The sequence below is a fragment of the Balaenoptera ricei genome, chromosome 17 (genome assembly GCF_028023285.1).
Source record: "Balaenoptera ricei isolate mBalRic1 chromosome 17, mBalRic1.hap2, whole genome shotgun sequence".
Lineage (NCBI taxonomy): Eukaryota > Metazoa > Chordata > Mammalia > Artiodactyla > Balaenopteridae > Balaenoptera > Balaenoptera ricei.
The window spans coordinates 60,306,602-60,321,457 of NC_082655.1; the positions used below are offsets into that span (position 1 = coordinate 60,306,602).

Genomic DNA, 14,856 nt, shown 5'->3' on the forward strand with positions numbered 1-14,856 from the left:
AGTAAATTAGAACAAAGGGCCTGACAAAATTCAACCTGATGACAGCAGGTTGATGAGAATTTGAATTAATTAAAGGTGAAGTACCACACAGAATCCTGAAGCTCCCTCTCTACCTCCTGCCAGCAAAGATACAGAAGCCAAGATTCGGATCTACTGGTCTAATCAGGATCTCTAGCAGTTGGTAAGCACCATCTGGGAGGAAGCTCCTATTTGACCACCAGTTTTTTTTCCTTAATGCTCTCCATTATAATCTTTTTATTTCATTAATTTCTGTTTTATCTTTATTATTTCATGTACTCACTATTAGTTTAGATTTACTTAATTAGTGATTTCTTCACCAGTCCGCCTTGCAAAATTCCTCCTCTTCTGGACACTTTACTCTTTCCCAAGGTACTGGCTTTGAATGTTCTTTTAGTCACGGTCTATAGCTGGTAAATTTTCTCAATATTTTTTGTCTGAAAATAGCTTTATTTCATTTTCATTCTTGGACTGACAGTATAGCTCAGTGGTTCACAAAGTGATGTCCTTAATCTGGCAGCATCAGCATCACGTGAGAATTTACCATAAATGCAAACCTGTGCCCCACTCCAGACCCACTGAATCTGAAATCCTCAGGTGGGGACAACGAGCTGTGTTGAAATTCGTGCTCCAGGGGATTCTGATGCACATTAAAGCTCGAGAACCACTGGTTCAGCTGGTGAACAATCAAAGGTCCACAGTTATTTTCCCTCAGCACCCTGAATGTGTCCATCGATTCCACTGTCTTTTGGCTCCAAGTGTTGCAAGTGAGCTCTGTACTAGCTGGGTGATCCTCACGTTGTCTAAGTAACGTCTTTTCTCTGTGGCTGCTTTTAAGACCTTCTCATGGTCTGTCTTCCCAAGTTTCATTACAATGCATCTACATGTTGTTTTCATTTTATTTGTCCTGCTTGGGATTGTTGTTCTTTGATTATGAAAACTCATGTTTTTCATTAATTCTGGATTATTTTCAGGTATAAACTATTCAAATGTTGCCTCTCACTCACTCTAGTTTCTTCTTTTGACCTCTGACTCAACAAATCTTAGACCTTATTTTACCACCTATGATTTTTAATCTCTCTCACGCCTTCCTTCTCTCTTAGGACTACACTCTAGATAATGTCTTTGAATCTTTCCTCTAGTTCACTCCTCTCTTCTTCAGCTGAGTCTAATCTACAATTTAAACACCATCTTTTGAGGGGTTTTTTCCCTTATATTGAGTTGTTTGGTTCTTTTGTAAAGATGCTCTAATCTTTTTTTGATAGTATATTATCACTGTCAATGACTTCAATTCCCTGCCTTATTTCCTTATATACTTGAAACTGACTTATTTTATAAGTCATAATTATGATGATTTCAGTATCATAAGTCATGGGCACATGTGTTCGTTTTTTTGCTCTCATTCATGACTGATTCCTTGTTTCCTTGTACAGTTTGAAATTTCCATGTGTGTTCTGTAATTCAGAATTGCAAGCTCGTGTTTGTTTACCTGTGAGAATCAGGAGGCCTGGGTTAACAGCATTTCACACCAGAGATGATTCTTTTTGCTTTTGCTTTTACAAGCTCCGAGGAAGCTCTTAAACCAAGAGTATCTAAGTTATTTTTTCAGTTAAGAATTTCTTAGAATATGCAGATGTTGTGCTTTCAAACCTTAAACTCATGGGAAGGTGCGCCTATAGTTATGAATTATCGGTGGGAATTCTCACATCCCTCTGAGCCATGGCTGAGAGAGACAAGTTTCCTTGGAGTCTCTTATTCCTGGGTGGTAAAAAAAAATTTTTTTTTCCTAGTCCATCCTTTCACTGAGAGATAACCCTTTGAATACTGTGAGAGAAGGGTTAACATACTCTTTCTCCTTTTCTGTGGACATATTTGACCTTGGGATAACTTCCTAGCTCTGTTTAATGAAAACCCAACATAGGTGAAATGCCAGCTGTGTTTCTAGGCAACGGTGCTTATAAGCAGTCCACTGAAACTGGATATCTCCCTCAGGATAACCTGGAAGCTATGCCTATGCAACTGTTATATGAGATACTGGTTCCCTTTGGGGACAAAGGATTTCTCATTAAACTGTCCCTACACTCACCTATGAGAACTTATTCTCTCACACCTAAGCTGTCAGCTAGACAGCCAAGGAAGACGAGCTCCAGGACCGCTGCAAAGGCTCCCATGAAAGACAAACACCTGACACTGCCCCGTTATTATCCTATATTTCTGTAAACAATTCCAGTGACAAATGTAATATACTGTCATATAAGTATCTCCGGCTGAGTCTAAGAAGACTCCTTACTGAACCTTTCAGGAGTCTTGGCTTAGAGCAAGAGGCACGGCAGGACGGGTAAGGAAAAGTTGTTTTTAACACTCCATTTTGTACAATTCCAAGAAGTCAACTCCTCTCTCCCACAATGACCTTAAAACCCAAGTCTCTACATAGTGAAGATCACTGAAAACCTCAAATGTAGCTGCAGTGTCACAGTTAATTTATAATTTGACCTCTAGCTTCCTTTATATTTTTGTTCTGTAGAAGTTTCCCTTACTTTTCTGAGAGCTAAGCTATACATTCAGAAAGATACTTTTTCTTTTTTATCCAGCATTTCTAGGTGTTTTGGGTGGGAGGGGTTGTCCTGGAAATGTAGTCTATCACACTGCCAGAAAAGTAAATCTCTGAGAATTCTCTATCTGTTATGGTTATAATTATTTCTGTCTGGGACGGGGGTAGAGTATAAGTCAAGTGAGTAAGGCTCAGGCCTTCCTATCATATATAAAGCTTTAAAAAGTAAAAAAAAGAATAAGCCAAACATTTTTTAATGTGATTTTTGCTCCTGCCTGTTGACAGTTCTTTTGTCCACCTCTTTGGAAAGATAAAATGATCCTTTTATTCAAGCATATGTATTTATATTAAGTTTTCCATTTTATAAGAACGTTAATCTTATACTCAGCATTGATTCAAAACACATGGTTCCACACATATACAACAACATAGTACAACCACACTCCAGGACTCTAAGAAACATAAGTTCACTTCTTTGATATTTAACATGTATTAAAACCTCAGGTGAGACAAACAATATTTATTAAAGAATCTAGCTGAAAAGACAGCAACTCATCAATTCCTCTACGGTCCTCATCTTATGCATAGGCATCACTCTTAGAACTTTCCAAATGGCAGATGCCCAGATCCCACTCTCCAAATTAAAGAAATCAAAATCTCAGGGAGGGACCCTGATGTGTTCATTTTCATAAAGCTCCACAGATGCTTCTTTTTAATGGGTAACCAGGATGGAGAGCTAGCATCTTAGATACTTGAAAATCTATCCCCGGATTAAATCTGAATAATGACTATGTATATTTTACATACTTACAACAAAAGCAGACAATATATACAGTTACACATAACACACCCATATCACAATTGGTTTTGGTGAATCACAGGATGTCATGTTACAGGCCTGCATTGAGGGCATCTTAAAAAAAACACCCTATGAAATCCACTGCCATATTTAGTATGGATTCAGTAGGGATGTTAATTAAGAAGTTAACAATTAAGTTATCCAGTGTCTCCTTACGAGAAATCAAAGGAGAACTTCTGAGGTCTCAGAACTAGTTGTACTTTCACAGAGAAAGTGATTTATTTTTCTGTTTTAGACATCATGAATCATGTAACTACTCCTATCCTCTCCTGTACTTTGGCTCCTAAAACAAAGTTCAAACTCCACTTTGTGGCCCAGGGCTAGTCCATCTACAGGGTCTCATGACACACATTTTGTGGACTAACCCCATTCCTTTTTCCACTGTATCTTTTAATTCTCGTCTTTCCTTTTCCTATTCTTCCTTCCTTTAAAAAAAAATGCTGTATCTCACTATACATCATGGCCTTCTGTACCTTTCCTTAAAACTTTCTGGAATAAATTGGGATACATATAAAAAATAAATATTTATAACTGAAATGATTTCATTATATGCTTAAAAACAATGAATGTCGGAGCTGTACAAATACTGGGACAGATTAGAAAGGGAAGTACATAGATAATCACAATCTCAGCAGGAGAATTTAAATGTATTAAAATGCTGCTGAAAATTATAATAGCAGTGGTGTAAAGGGTCTATTATTCAATTTCTAGAGGTAAAAATAAGCATGTTGCAGTTAAAATTAAGACATAAAAAACAAATGCATCCAGTGTAACTGAACAAACATCCTTGAGTATTTACCATAAAAATTATAACTATAAGGTATAAGAAAACATTATTTATGCCCAAACTATTTCTTTAGTGTATAACATAAAAGCCAAATTAAATCATATAGCAAAGGAAAAATTAGATTTTCTATAAATAGCCTGATAGAAATTTTTGTATATGGTCCTTGGAAAACAGCATATACTCATTTCTATTTTAGTTATTAGACTATCAGAGCTAAACATACCTGGCCACGTAGCTCTCAGTATACGTTTTTCTTTTGCTTGCAAGCATACTTGAGGCAGGATTCCTAGCCAAACTAGGTGGTGTGGAATTTCGAGGTTTGATGTTAGCTCTAGAAGAGAGAAACAGATGGCATAATGAAAAACCTACTGAATAGTAAGCATTTCTTTCTCGAATTGCTTATTTACATGATTAGAAAAATAATTAGGTACATATATACAATGGAATATTACTCAGCCATAAAAAGGAATGAAATTGGGTCTTCTGTAGGATGTGGCTGGACCTAGAGTCTGTCATACAGAGTGAAGTAAGCCAGAAAGAAAACAAATACCATACATTAATGCATACATGTGGAATCCAGAAAAATGGTACAGATGAACTTATATGTAGGGCAGGAATGCAGACGTAGAGAATGGACATGTGGACACAGGGGGCAGGGGAGGGTGGGACGAATTGGGAGATTAGGTTTGACATAAATATACTACCAGGTGTAAAATAGATAGCTAGTGGGAACCTGCTGTATAGCACAGGGAGTTCAGCTCGGTGCTCTGTGATGACCTAGATGAGGGTGTTGGAGGGGGTGGTAGGAGGGAGGTCCAAGAGGGAGGGGATATAGGTATACATATAGCTGATTCACTTCATTGTACAGCAGAAACTAACACAACATTGTAAAGCAATTATACTCCAATAAAAAATAATAATAATTAGAAGCTGTAGAGAGGTAAATTCAAAAGATTAAAATCCAAATGATTATTTCAAACCTGAAATCCTTAATACTAAGGATAAACCAAAGCACTCTGCATTTACTAACATTATCTTGATGGTACATAAAATCATTTGACATATGTATATATTCTTTAGATGAAATTTATAAGTTAATCATTCTAAAAGGTTTCAAATTTTTTAAAGTTGAAATCTATAGCTCCCTCAAAATAGAGATGTGTTTCGTTAAGTGTCTATGAATAACTGTTAAATAATAATGTTAAAAGCATATGAGATGTGGTTAAAAAAATCAGCTAACCATTTTAAAAGGATAATATTCTATTTACAAAAGTCTGCTGTTGGAAAGAGCAACTAAAATAAGTGGGTTAATATAAAGATTTAATTTCACCAACTATACAGCCTGGGCTACCTGTTACCAGTAAAGAAGAAGTTTTGGTTGGATCATAACTGAATTCCCTTTCTGAAACTTTCAGAATCAAAGAAAGCTTGTAAACTATATGAGGTAATAATGGTAAAAGTATAGGCTTTGGAATTCAGATGAATCTGGATTCAAACTCCAACTGCTTCTGAACAACTCTGTGGTAGTGGCAACCTCTCCAAGTTCCCTCATTTATAAAATATGACCATCATCGCTTATCTTACAGAAAGTTAGATATATAAATTGTAATTTTTATAAACATTTAGCATAGTTGATGGTGATGATGGTAATACTACTATTACTACTATGGCTATTGCTACTACAAATTAACATTTATATAACAGTGCTTACTACGTTTGGTATAGCTACATTTCTAATTGCCTTCATATAAAACTTATTTAATCTTCATAATAATCCTATGAAGTAGGAAGGATTAATAATTCCATCTTACAAAGGAGGCAACTGAGGCAAAGAGTAATTTACCCAAGGTGACATACACAGTCAGTATGTTGCAGAACCAGGGGTAAGATGTTCAATAAAGTGTTAGTTCCCTCCCACTCTTTAGCAATTTAGTCAAATCTTTTCATTTCAGAGATAAGCAATGTTGTGTTATATGATCAAGTAGGATACTTTAAAAAATGCCTTTATATTAGAAGTTCTCAAACTGGCTGAAATTCTTCCTTTTCTACTTATACAGCAAAGTTGGAGAGAGTCTCCCAAAATTTTAAAGGGCTATCTCCAAAATACATGCAGGAAATAACAACATCTACTATTTTTCAAATGCCCATTACATGCCAAATATGATACCAGGTACTATACATACTCTGCTTCTTTAATCTTCACAAAAATCTCAGAAGATATTATTCCCATTTTAAAGCTGAAGAAACTCATATTCAGAGAGATTAAGTAAAGTGCAAAGCTATTACATGGCCAGAGTGTTTGAACTTGAATTTAGGTGGGTCTTATTACAAATCTTATATTCAATATCCAAGTCCATCCATGAGGTGTATTCTACTCTACTTTTATACAGCCCCTCTAGGGATGTTGTAGAACTATCACATGCCTTTTTAGGAACTCAACCTCTGAAAATTCATTGCCAAAGGATGGCAATTCCTCCAAGTAATAAGAGTTATAAGAGAATCAGGAAGGACACATTTCTTTTTTTGCAGGCTCTAGAATAAAGTCTTGTTAGAAATCCTATCACCTTCATATAATATGTACATGAGATATATAGATAATGCAAACAAACCCATGCATATACACACACAACTTCATTATCAAGAGTTATTCAAATAATTAGAAAATTTTAAAAATTAGAGGAAAATATAAGGTTATCAACTACAGAAAAATATAAGGTTATCAACTACAGCTGCCATTATTCAATGCCAATTGTGTACTTTTAGTTAACATCTATGAAGTAGAATCAGAATGTTGAGAACCATTCTTAAGAGACTGGAGAACTAGAACCATTCTGAGCAGTACTTAAAACATGTTACCCCAGTCTCACATGGTCAACACATTTTTCTTCCTGGCTAGAGTCTGAAAAGTGCTACCCATATTATGTATCTATAGTCTGCCTGCTGTAGTTCAAGCAATAATAAAGAAGGTTTAATTTTGGAACTGCACTTAATCTACCTCACTGCTAATCACTGTTTCTTTGAGATCTGCTTCAGAGGGTACAGAGAGCTGGAGTACAAAGAAAAAGGCTCAGGGCGAAAATTCTTCCTTCTAGGATTTATCACTAACTACTTAAAAATAAAACATGATGGCTGCTAATGTATCAAAGACTTTTCCCATCTTTGCTTTATTGTATATCTAGGTAAATTTATTATAATCTAGTGTTAAGAGAATGTTGTAGCGGGCCTTAGTTTAAAATTCAACTAAGTAAACTCTATTTAACAACATATTTTTCAATGTTAATAAGTAGTTTAACTTATGAGACCCTAAGTTCATCATTTTAAGATGAGAGGGCTAGACTTGGTTTGGGGGCCCAAACTAGTAAACCCTGAAGGCCTGTGCGGGAGAGCTCCAAGACTGCCACTGCCACTCTTGCCTCACTCCTCAGTCTGCTAGGCCAGTACACAGAGGGGAGTGTGCTTGGCAGTGTCATAACCTTTTCCCTGTTTTACGTGGAATTTGTAACCATCTAACAAAAAGACTGAGGATCCCTGGATTGAATGCTTTCTAAGATTTCTTTTTTTTCCAGCTTTTTTATCATCTGCTTAACTAAAAGATAATCTAACAATGTTATATATGATGTAATATTCCCCATATTCTTCTTTAAAAAATGTTACTCCTAAAAAAGAGCTTCATAAAAATAACAATTATTGAAGGTGACTCCTATTTCAACCCCCTAAAAATTAAAATTTAATGGAATAAAATGAAAGCTCTAAAAACAGATTTAGGACAATAGAAATGTTCATCAAAAATCAAAGTGTGATAAATCCTAGAAGAGGATTGGCTTAAAAATGATTAAAATAAACAAAATTTTAAGTATAGGAATGTACAAATTTACAGTATTCCATTACATAAAGCCTTTAAGGAAATATCTGAAAATGATGAATCAAACTGAGTTACAAATACTTACTTGTAAATGGGTAATAACTCATGTCTTTTGATGGCACTGTCTGATTTTGTATCACTGTCATGCAACCTTTGCACATGTCTTCCAGTTCGAAGTGGAGGGCCTAACTTGTCCATCTTACTATTAAAATATATAAATAAAGGTGTACCCATAAGGAGAATGCTACTGCTTGTTTCTTTATATTAAAAAAAAAATTTTTTAAGACATTATTCTGGTTCATCAGAAATCCAACCCCCAAGCTCTTAATTATCTGCCAGGGTAAGGACTAATGTCAAAAAAGAATCCTCAGACAGTTCATACAATGTCCATTATTAGATATGAATATTCTGACTATGCAGGCCACCCTGCCAGTTTTGATAAACATCCTAACAAATCCCATACTTATACACAGCAGGGCAATGGAATCAATAAAAAAAAACTTAAGAAGGATTTGTTTCAAATAAAATTCGTGAAGCCAGAGATGAACTGAAAGTTGTTAGTCTGGTAAATAAAGACAGATTTGACGTTTGTTCTTGTGGAGCTCACAAATAATCTAATTTTCCCCTTCCTTGAATCATAGACCCTTTCTCTGTCTTCTTCTTTATTATTTTATTTTATGATTTCCCCTACCTTTAAAAATTCCAAATATAAAATAATGAATCAAATAATGTATTTTTATCTTTATCCCTATCTGACTTTCTAACAAAGAATGACTATTTCTAAAATTTATCCAGAGAAATGTAAAACATGATCCTATGAAAATGTAGATGGCAATTCTAAAAATCACATGTAAAAATGTTAAGTGGCCATGCCATCTGAAGCTTACTAATTTTTTTTTTAACCAGAAGTATAAAGGATTTCCAGCTAGTGAATAACAGAAAAACTACAGGTTTGCAAAGAACTCATTGTTTTACATCAACCAAATTATATTATCACCAACCAATATCCATTCATAGTAGGGAGCAGGGAAAATTAAATTAGGAAACTAGAACTATCTTAAATGACTACTGAATGACATATCACTGCTTGATAACTTAAAAAGTACAGTTTATTTTAAAGGGATTTTTTTTTTTTTTTTTTTACTCATTTAAACCCTGAGCACCTATTATGTATCAGGCACTGTGCTAAATTCTGGGGATATTGTGGCAAATAAGACACACCTGATGCTTTGTTCTTACTAAGGAGTTTAGTGTCTAAAAAGAATTTGTTCATTCCTCTAGATAATAAGGGTCTCTAAGGAAGGACACATTTTGTCTACTTTCTGTTCCTTCAGTATCCTATACATAGCAGGCATTTTGTTGTAAAAGGTGATATTAGTATTTTGCTGGTGGTGATACTTAAATTAGGTGTTTACATCATATTCCTAAAAACATTTTAAAGAATTTTTTAGATGCCTCCATTAAATATATGTATATATATCAAAATTTCTAAAATTTCCAAGACATTAGTCTCAGAACATTAATTCTGAGACTCAAGTCTCAGAATATTAATTTTATGGGCTTTATTTGTGAGAGATTACTGGAAAATTCACGTATTTAGAATTTTAATTAAGAAATCAGATTTTTCTTTAAATTACTTGATAACAATCAAAACATTATTGTTCCAAACAGTGTTTATCTCACAAAAGGCATCTGTGGATTTGGAAAAAGAAATAAAAGATCTTTCTTCCTCAGAAAAAAGTTATTGCAATTAAAATTTTAAAATTTAGAAACATTTAAAAAATGGATACCTCTAACATGATAAGAACTATTAAAATCTTATGTATGATAAAACAAAGGAGATGAGTACAATCTAATAAAAATCTAAAGGTAATTATCTAGTGGGAGTATTACATATTTTCCATATGTGAAAAAACTGCTAGTATTTTCAGATTTTAAAAACATAATTAAAAGGCAGTTCCAATGATGATTTTACCATACCACATACCTGTGTTATGAAATTCAACTCAACTGATATATCTACCTATGTATATGTATGTGTGTGTTCAAATGTTACTTAGGCTAAATGTTAGTATATGTTGTATGAAGCTCAAATCACTTAAACTTATGTTCCAGTAAAATGTGCTACTGTTATGCTATGTTATTATCAAGGTCTAACCGTACAAAAATAAAATTTAAAAATTTCATAATGTAATCAAAATTACATGATACATAAATTTATATATAATGTATTTTCTATAATTTTTAATAAATATAATTTTATATAAATGAATTTATATATTTAAGTGTTTTTACATATAAATTTTGCTTACATATATATTTTAAATACCATGAAATAATAGTCAATGTTGGGGTAATTAAATAAATTTTAAAATTATCCTGGGACCTAATTAAACTTAAAGGCTTTTGCACAGCAAAAGAAACCATCAACAAAACAAAAAGACAACCAACTGAATGGCAGAAAATATTTGCAAGTAGTACGACCCTTAAGGGGTTAATATCCAAAATATAAACGGCTCATACAACTCAACATCAAAAAAACAAACAAAAGACCTGAATAGACACTTTTCCAAAGATGACCTACAGATGGCCAACAGGCACATGAAAAGATGATCATTGTTAATGATCAGAGAAATGCAAATCAAAACCACAATGAGCTATCAAAACTTACACCTGTCAGAAAGGCTACCATCAAAATGACCGCAAATAACAAATGTTGGTGAGGATGTGGAAAAAAGGAAACCCTTGTACACTATTGGTGAAAATGCAAACTGGTGCAGCTATTGTGGAAAACGGTAAGGAGGTTTCTCAAAAAACTAAAAATAGAACTACCATATGGTCCAGTAATTCCACTCCTGGGTACAGATCCAAAAAATGACTAATTCAAAAGGATACACGCACCCAATATTCATAGTTGCATTATTTACAATTGCCAAGATATGGAAGCAACCTAAGTGTCCATCAACAGATGAATGGATAAAGAAGATGATATATACATATATATGTACATATATACACACACACACATATGTATTGAGTACACACACACACACACACACACACACACACACCCCAGAATACTATACAGCCTTAAAAAGAAATGAAATTTTGCCATTTGCAACAACATGGGTGGACTTGGAGGGTATTATTATGCTAAGTGAACGTTAAGTCAGAGAGAGAAAGACAAATACTGTATGGTATCACTTATATGTGGAATCTAAAAAATAAAATAAACTAATGAATATAACAAAAAAGAAACAGACTCACAGATATAGAGAACAAGCTAGTGGTTACCAGTGTGGAGACAGAAGGAGGGAGAGACAGATTGGGGCAAGAGATTAAGAGGTTCAAACTACCATATATAAAATAAACAGGCTACAAGGATATATTGAACAATACAAGGAATATAGCCAATATTTTATAAGAACTATAAATGGATTATAACCTTAAAAACTGTGAATCACTATGTTGTACACCTGAAACATATAATATTGTACATCAACCATACTTCAATAAAAAATTTAAAAGGTAAAATCATCAGTTTATGAAAGAAGACCTTTCAAATACTTAAATCGTTCCCTAAACTGACTCGGATCCAGACCATTTACCATCTTCATATTTATTTTAGTGAACAAGAACACTTCTTTGCTCATGTCTCCTTTTCTATTAAACCCCTTCTTTTCTATCCCTATACCTTCAGTAGCACTAAAGATAAGTCAAAGCAGGAACAAGATAAAGGGATATTTGAAAAGAAACTGAAATCTTTGCAAAAGTAGTGACATATTTTCAAAAGGAATTTAAAGTTTTAAACCCAACTGATTGCTTTCTGGTCAAAGTTTCTTCTCTATGTCTTTCTTGGTCTTGCACACCATCAGTAACTGACTTAAGAAAGTGAATAAAACAAGTAAAGGAACCAGGAGTTCTCTATTACATGTTTTGGCCTGCCCTCAGGGGCCTTAGATGTTTCAAGTTATGAAAAAAAAAAAATCACCTTTGTTGATTTTAATACTGAATTTATACATCTATCTACATCGGGGGTTACTTTGATAATAAATTTTGAAAAAGTACAATGAGAAGTCTACTTTATAATGTATTTTTACATTATTTACAAAGTTTGAGAAATTTCAATTTGATAGTAATAATTATGGACTATCAATATCAATGTTTTTAGAGTGCCTCTATGCTATTTTTCTTTTAAAGGGTCCAATTCAGTAATGACAGTGACACACCCAAGATCTGAAAGAAATTAAGGCAGGAATAAACAAATCCATTCAGCCGTAAAAGAAATCTTGCTACTGCTAAGGAAAAAAAGGAAGGTATTTTGAAGCCAAGCAAGCACATCTACACAGTGTAAATTTGGTGCAGAATAAGCAATTCTACACATAACGTAGAATCCCATACGAAATTCAAGGATATGTCCTTAAACTGGCACCTAGATTTGGTCAGAATCAACATGAAAGTGTATTTTTAATCCCTTATTGTTCTTTCAATTCAACCACAGAAATGTGTTTTAAAAGTTTTTTTTTTAAAAACCCTTTGGTTCACGGGAACACTAATCTTTGGCCTAACTTCCTAGATATTCCACATGACTTAAAAACAGTTCCATCCTTGGGAATAAATGAAGAATCCTTAAAACCCATACCTTCAAATTATAAATATCTAATTCCTATAACTCACTCATTCAGAAAAAAAGGGAGTGGCAAACTTTTCCTGTAAAAAGCCAGACAGTAAATATTTTAGGCTTTGTAAGCCACACCATCTCTGTCACACTCAACTTTGTCACTGTAGCATGAATGCAGCCACAGACAATATATAAACAATTGGGTGTGGCCATGTTCCAATAAAAACAATTGTTGGGCAGGATTTGACCCTCGGGCCATAGTTCAAAAAGATCACCTGTTCCAAAATATCAAAATTCCATACATGAGAGCATGCCAGTATTTTAAGATTTTGAAAATCTAAATGAAAGGCAGATTTCAATGAGGATCTTTAGAATTTTACTATAAAGAGTTATGATAAATATCACTAGATTATCCCGTATTCCTAGACAAAAACACTTAACTTTTTGTCAAGCTAATACATTTCTATAGATGATAAACTCTTCAATTTTGACCTAGACTTTTTAAAAGGACTATCTCTAGTTGCATGTAACTGCTATGATATGATTAGTATATCTAGAAAGGAACAATACTTTGGCAGGCTTTCCAAATATTCATAGCTGAATGAGCATTTTAAAAAATATTTGGCAACATTATCAATCTATTTCTAATTTGAGACGAACTTTAACCTAGGGAAGGTCCTTGTTTATTGTTGATACCATTAGAATGAACCCTTAGAAAATAAGCCACTCAGTCCTGTACGACTGTAACAAAGCAGAATAGATAAAATAAAAAAATGATGTCTGAAATAATTTGGGGAAAAAATTTATCAAGTGGTATTTTGTATCTTTGTAGACATCTATAGCTCTGATACTTTGAGGCACTCAAAGTTTTGAAATTTGTCATAAAATTAATGACAAATTAATTTTAATCCTAAACTCATCAATCCTATACAGATAATGTAGTATCTTAATTCCATGGCAAAGTGAGCTTCCCTAGTCCAACAGCCTAAATCATTGTTATCCACAAAAGAAGCCAAACTCTGAAATTCTAGGTTGTGGCATTTCTAGATGAATAATAAAAGAGAAATTCAGAAAAATCTAAATAATGATCCACACAAACCACACACATCAAAAGATTGGCTTATAAGAAAAGCCTGCTTCCGCTCATACAAAAATATACTTAAAAACTAGACATTTATTTCTCACTTTTGTTAACATAAAGTATGAGAAACCAATTTCTTTTTTTTAATTAAAAAATGCTCCTTACATGCATTCTGTTTCTCTAGTTTTACCACATCTATTACATTATATCTCCAAAGTAAACTCCTGTTTTTCAGAGTAACTGAACAGAAGTAAATCTTTGAAATCTGATACTTTAGCTATTGATAATTATAGGCTGAAGTATTCAGTTAAGCTAGTAATTAACCATTAAGAAAACACAATTCTCAAGGCATGACTATGTAAACTCTCTGACACAATTCAAGCGTGGCAATATTTATTTAAAAGCTCTGTGTTTCATCATACGTCTAAAATCTCTAGGAGTAAAGAAAATCATCTTTTAGCTAAGAAAAAAATTTTCTATCAGGGGTATGTTTTGCTTAAATAAAAATTCTGTTTAAATTAGTCAACCCACAGGTTGTCTAGAATTATCAAACATATGAGAATTTTTCCAAGTAAAAAGATAAACTTTTCTGTGGTATGACTCCAATATATGCTAAACATTACAGACCACTGATATGTATGATTAAAGCTGACCAAAATAAAGATTATATATACCAGGCTCTAAATAATCAAGCCACTAAAATGACTCATTTTACTAATCTCAGAAGATGCTCAACTGCTTGAACATCACAGCTTGTCAGATGTCTTAATTCTACCTTTACTCAATCCTGAATTATCTGTGTCAATAAAAGTAATTATTGTCATACAAACCTCTAGTAATTTTCTTACCACTACCAGACCATGATTCTGTGATGGGTCAAAAAATTGACAAATGAGGAATTTATTGATTCACTATTTTTTTCATATATTCACCAAAAATTTGTGTGCCTATATGCCAAGCATTATACTATTCACATTTTGTAGTTTTATCTGTAAGCAAAGCAGACACAGGGCTTTGCTATCACAGAGTTTATAATCTAGTAAGGGAAAGAGACAAATCATTACCTCAATAATCTAA

At 33.4% G+C, this 14,856-nt stretch overlaps 1 protein-coding gene across 2 annotated transcripts in view; it reads right to left on the reverse strand.

The window, feature by feature from the left end:
• The window catches only part of ZC2HC1A (zinc finger C2HC-type containing 1A), a 57,148-nt gene that overhangs the window by 2,360 nt on the left and 39,932 nt on the right, over positions 1-14,856 (reverse strand). The window contains exons 8-9 of one of the 2 annotated variants that reach the window (XM_059901955.1): positions 8,163-8,279; positions 4,439-4,546 (exon numbers count right to left, since the gene is read on the reverse strand). In XM_059901955.1, the coding sequence (XP_059757938.1) occupies positions 4,439-4,546; positions 8,163-8,279 (225 nt within the window). The remainder of the gene's footprint in view (positions 1-4,438; positions 4,547-8,162; positions 8,280-14,856) is intronic. The other variant, XM_059901956.1, reaches the window with a different exon arrangement.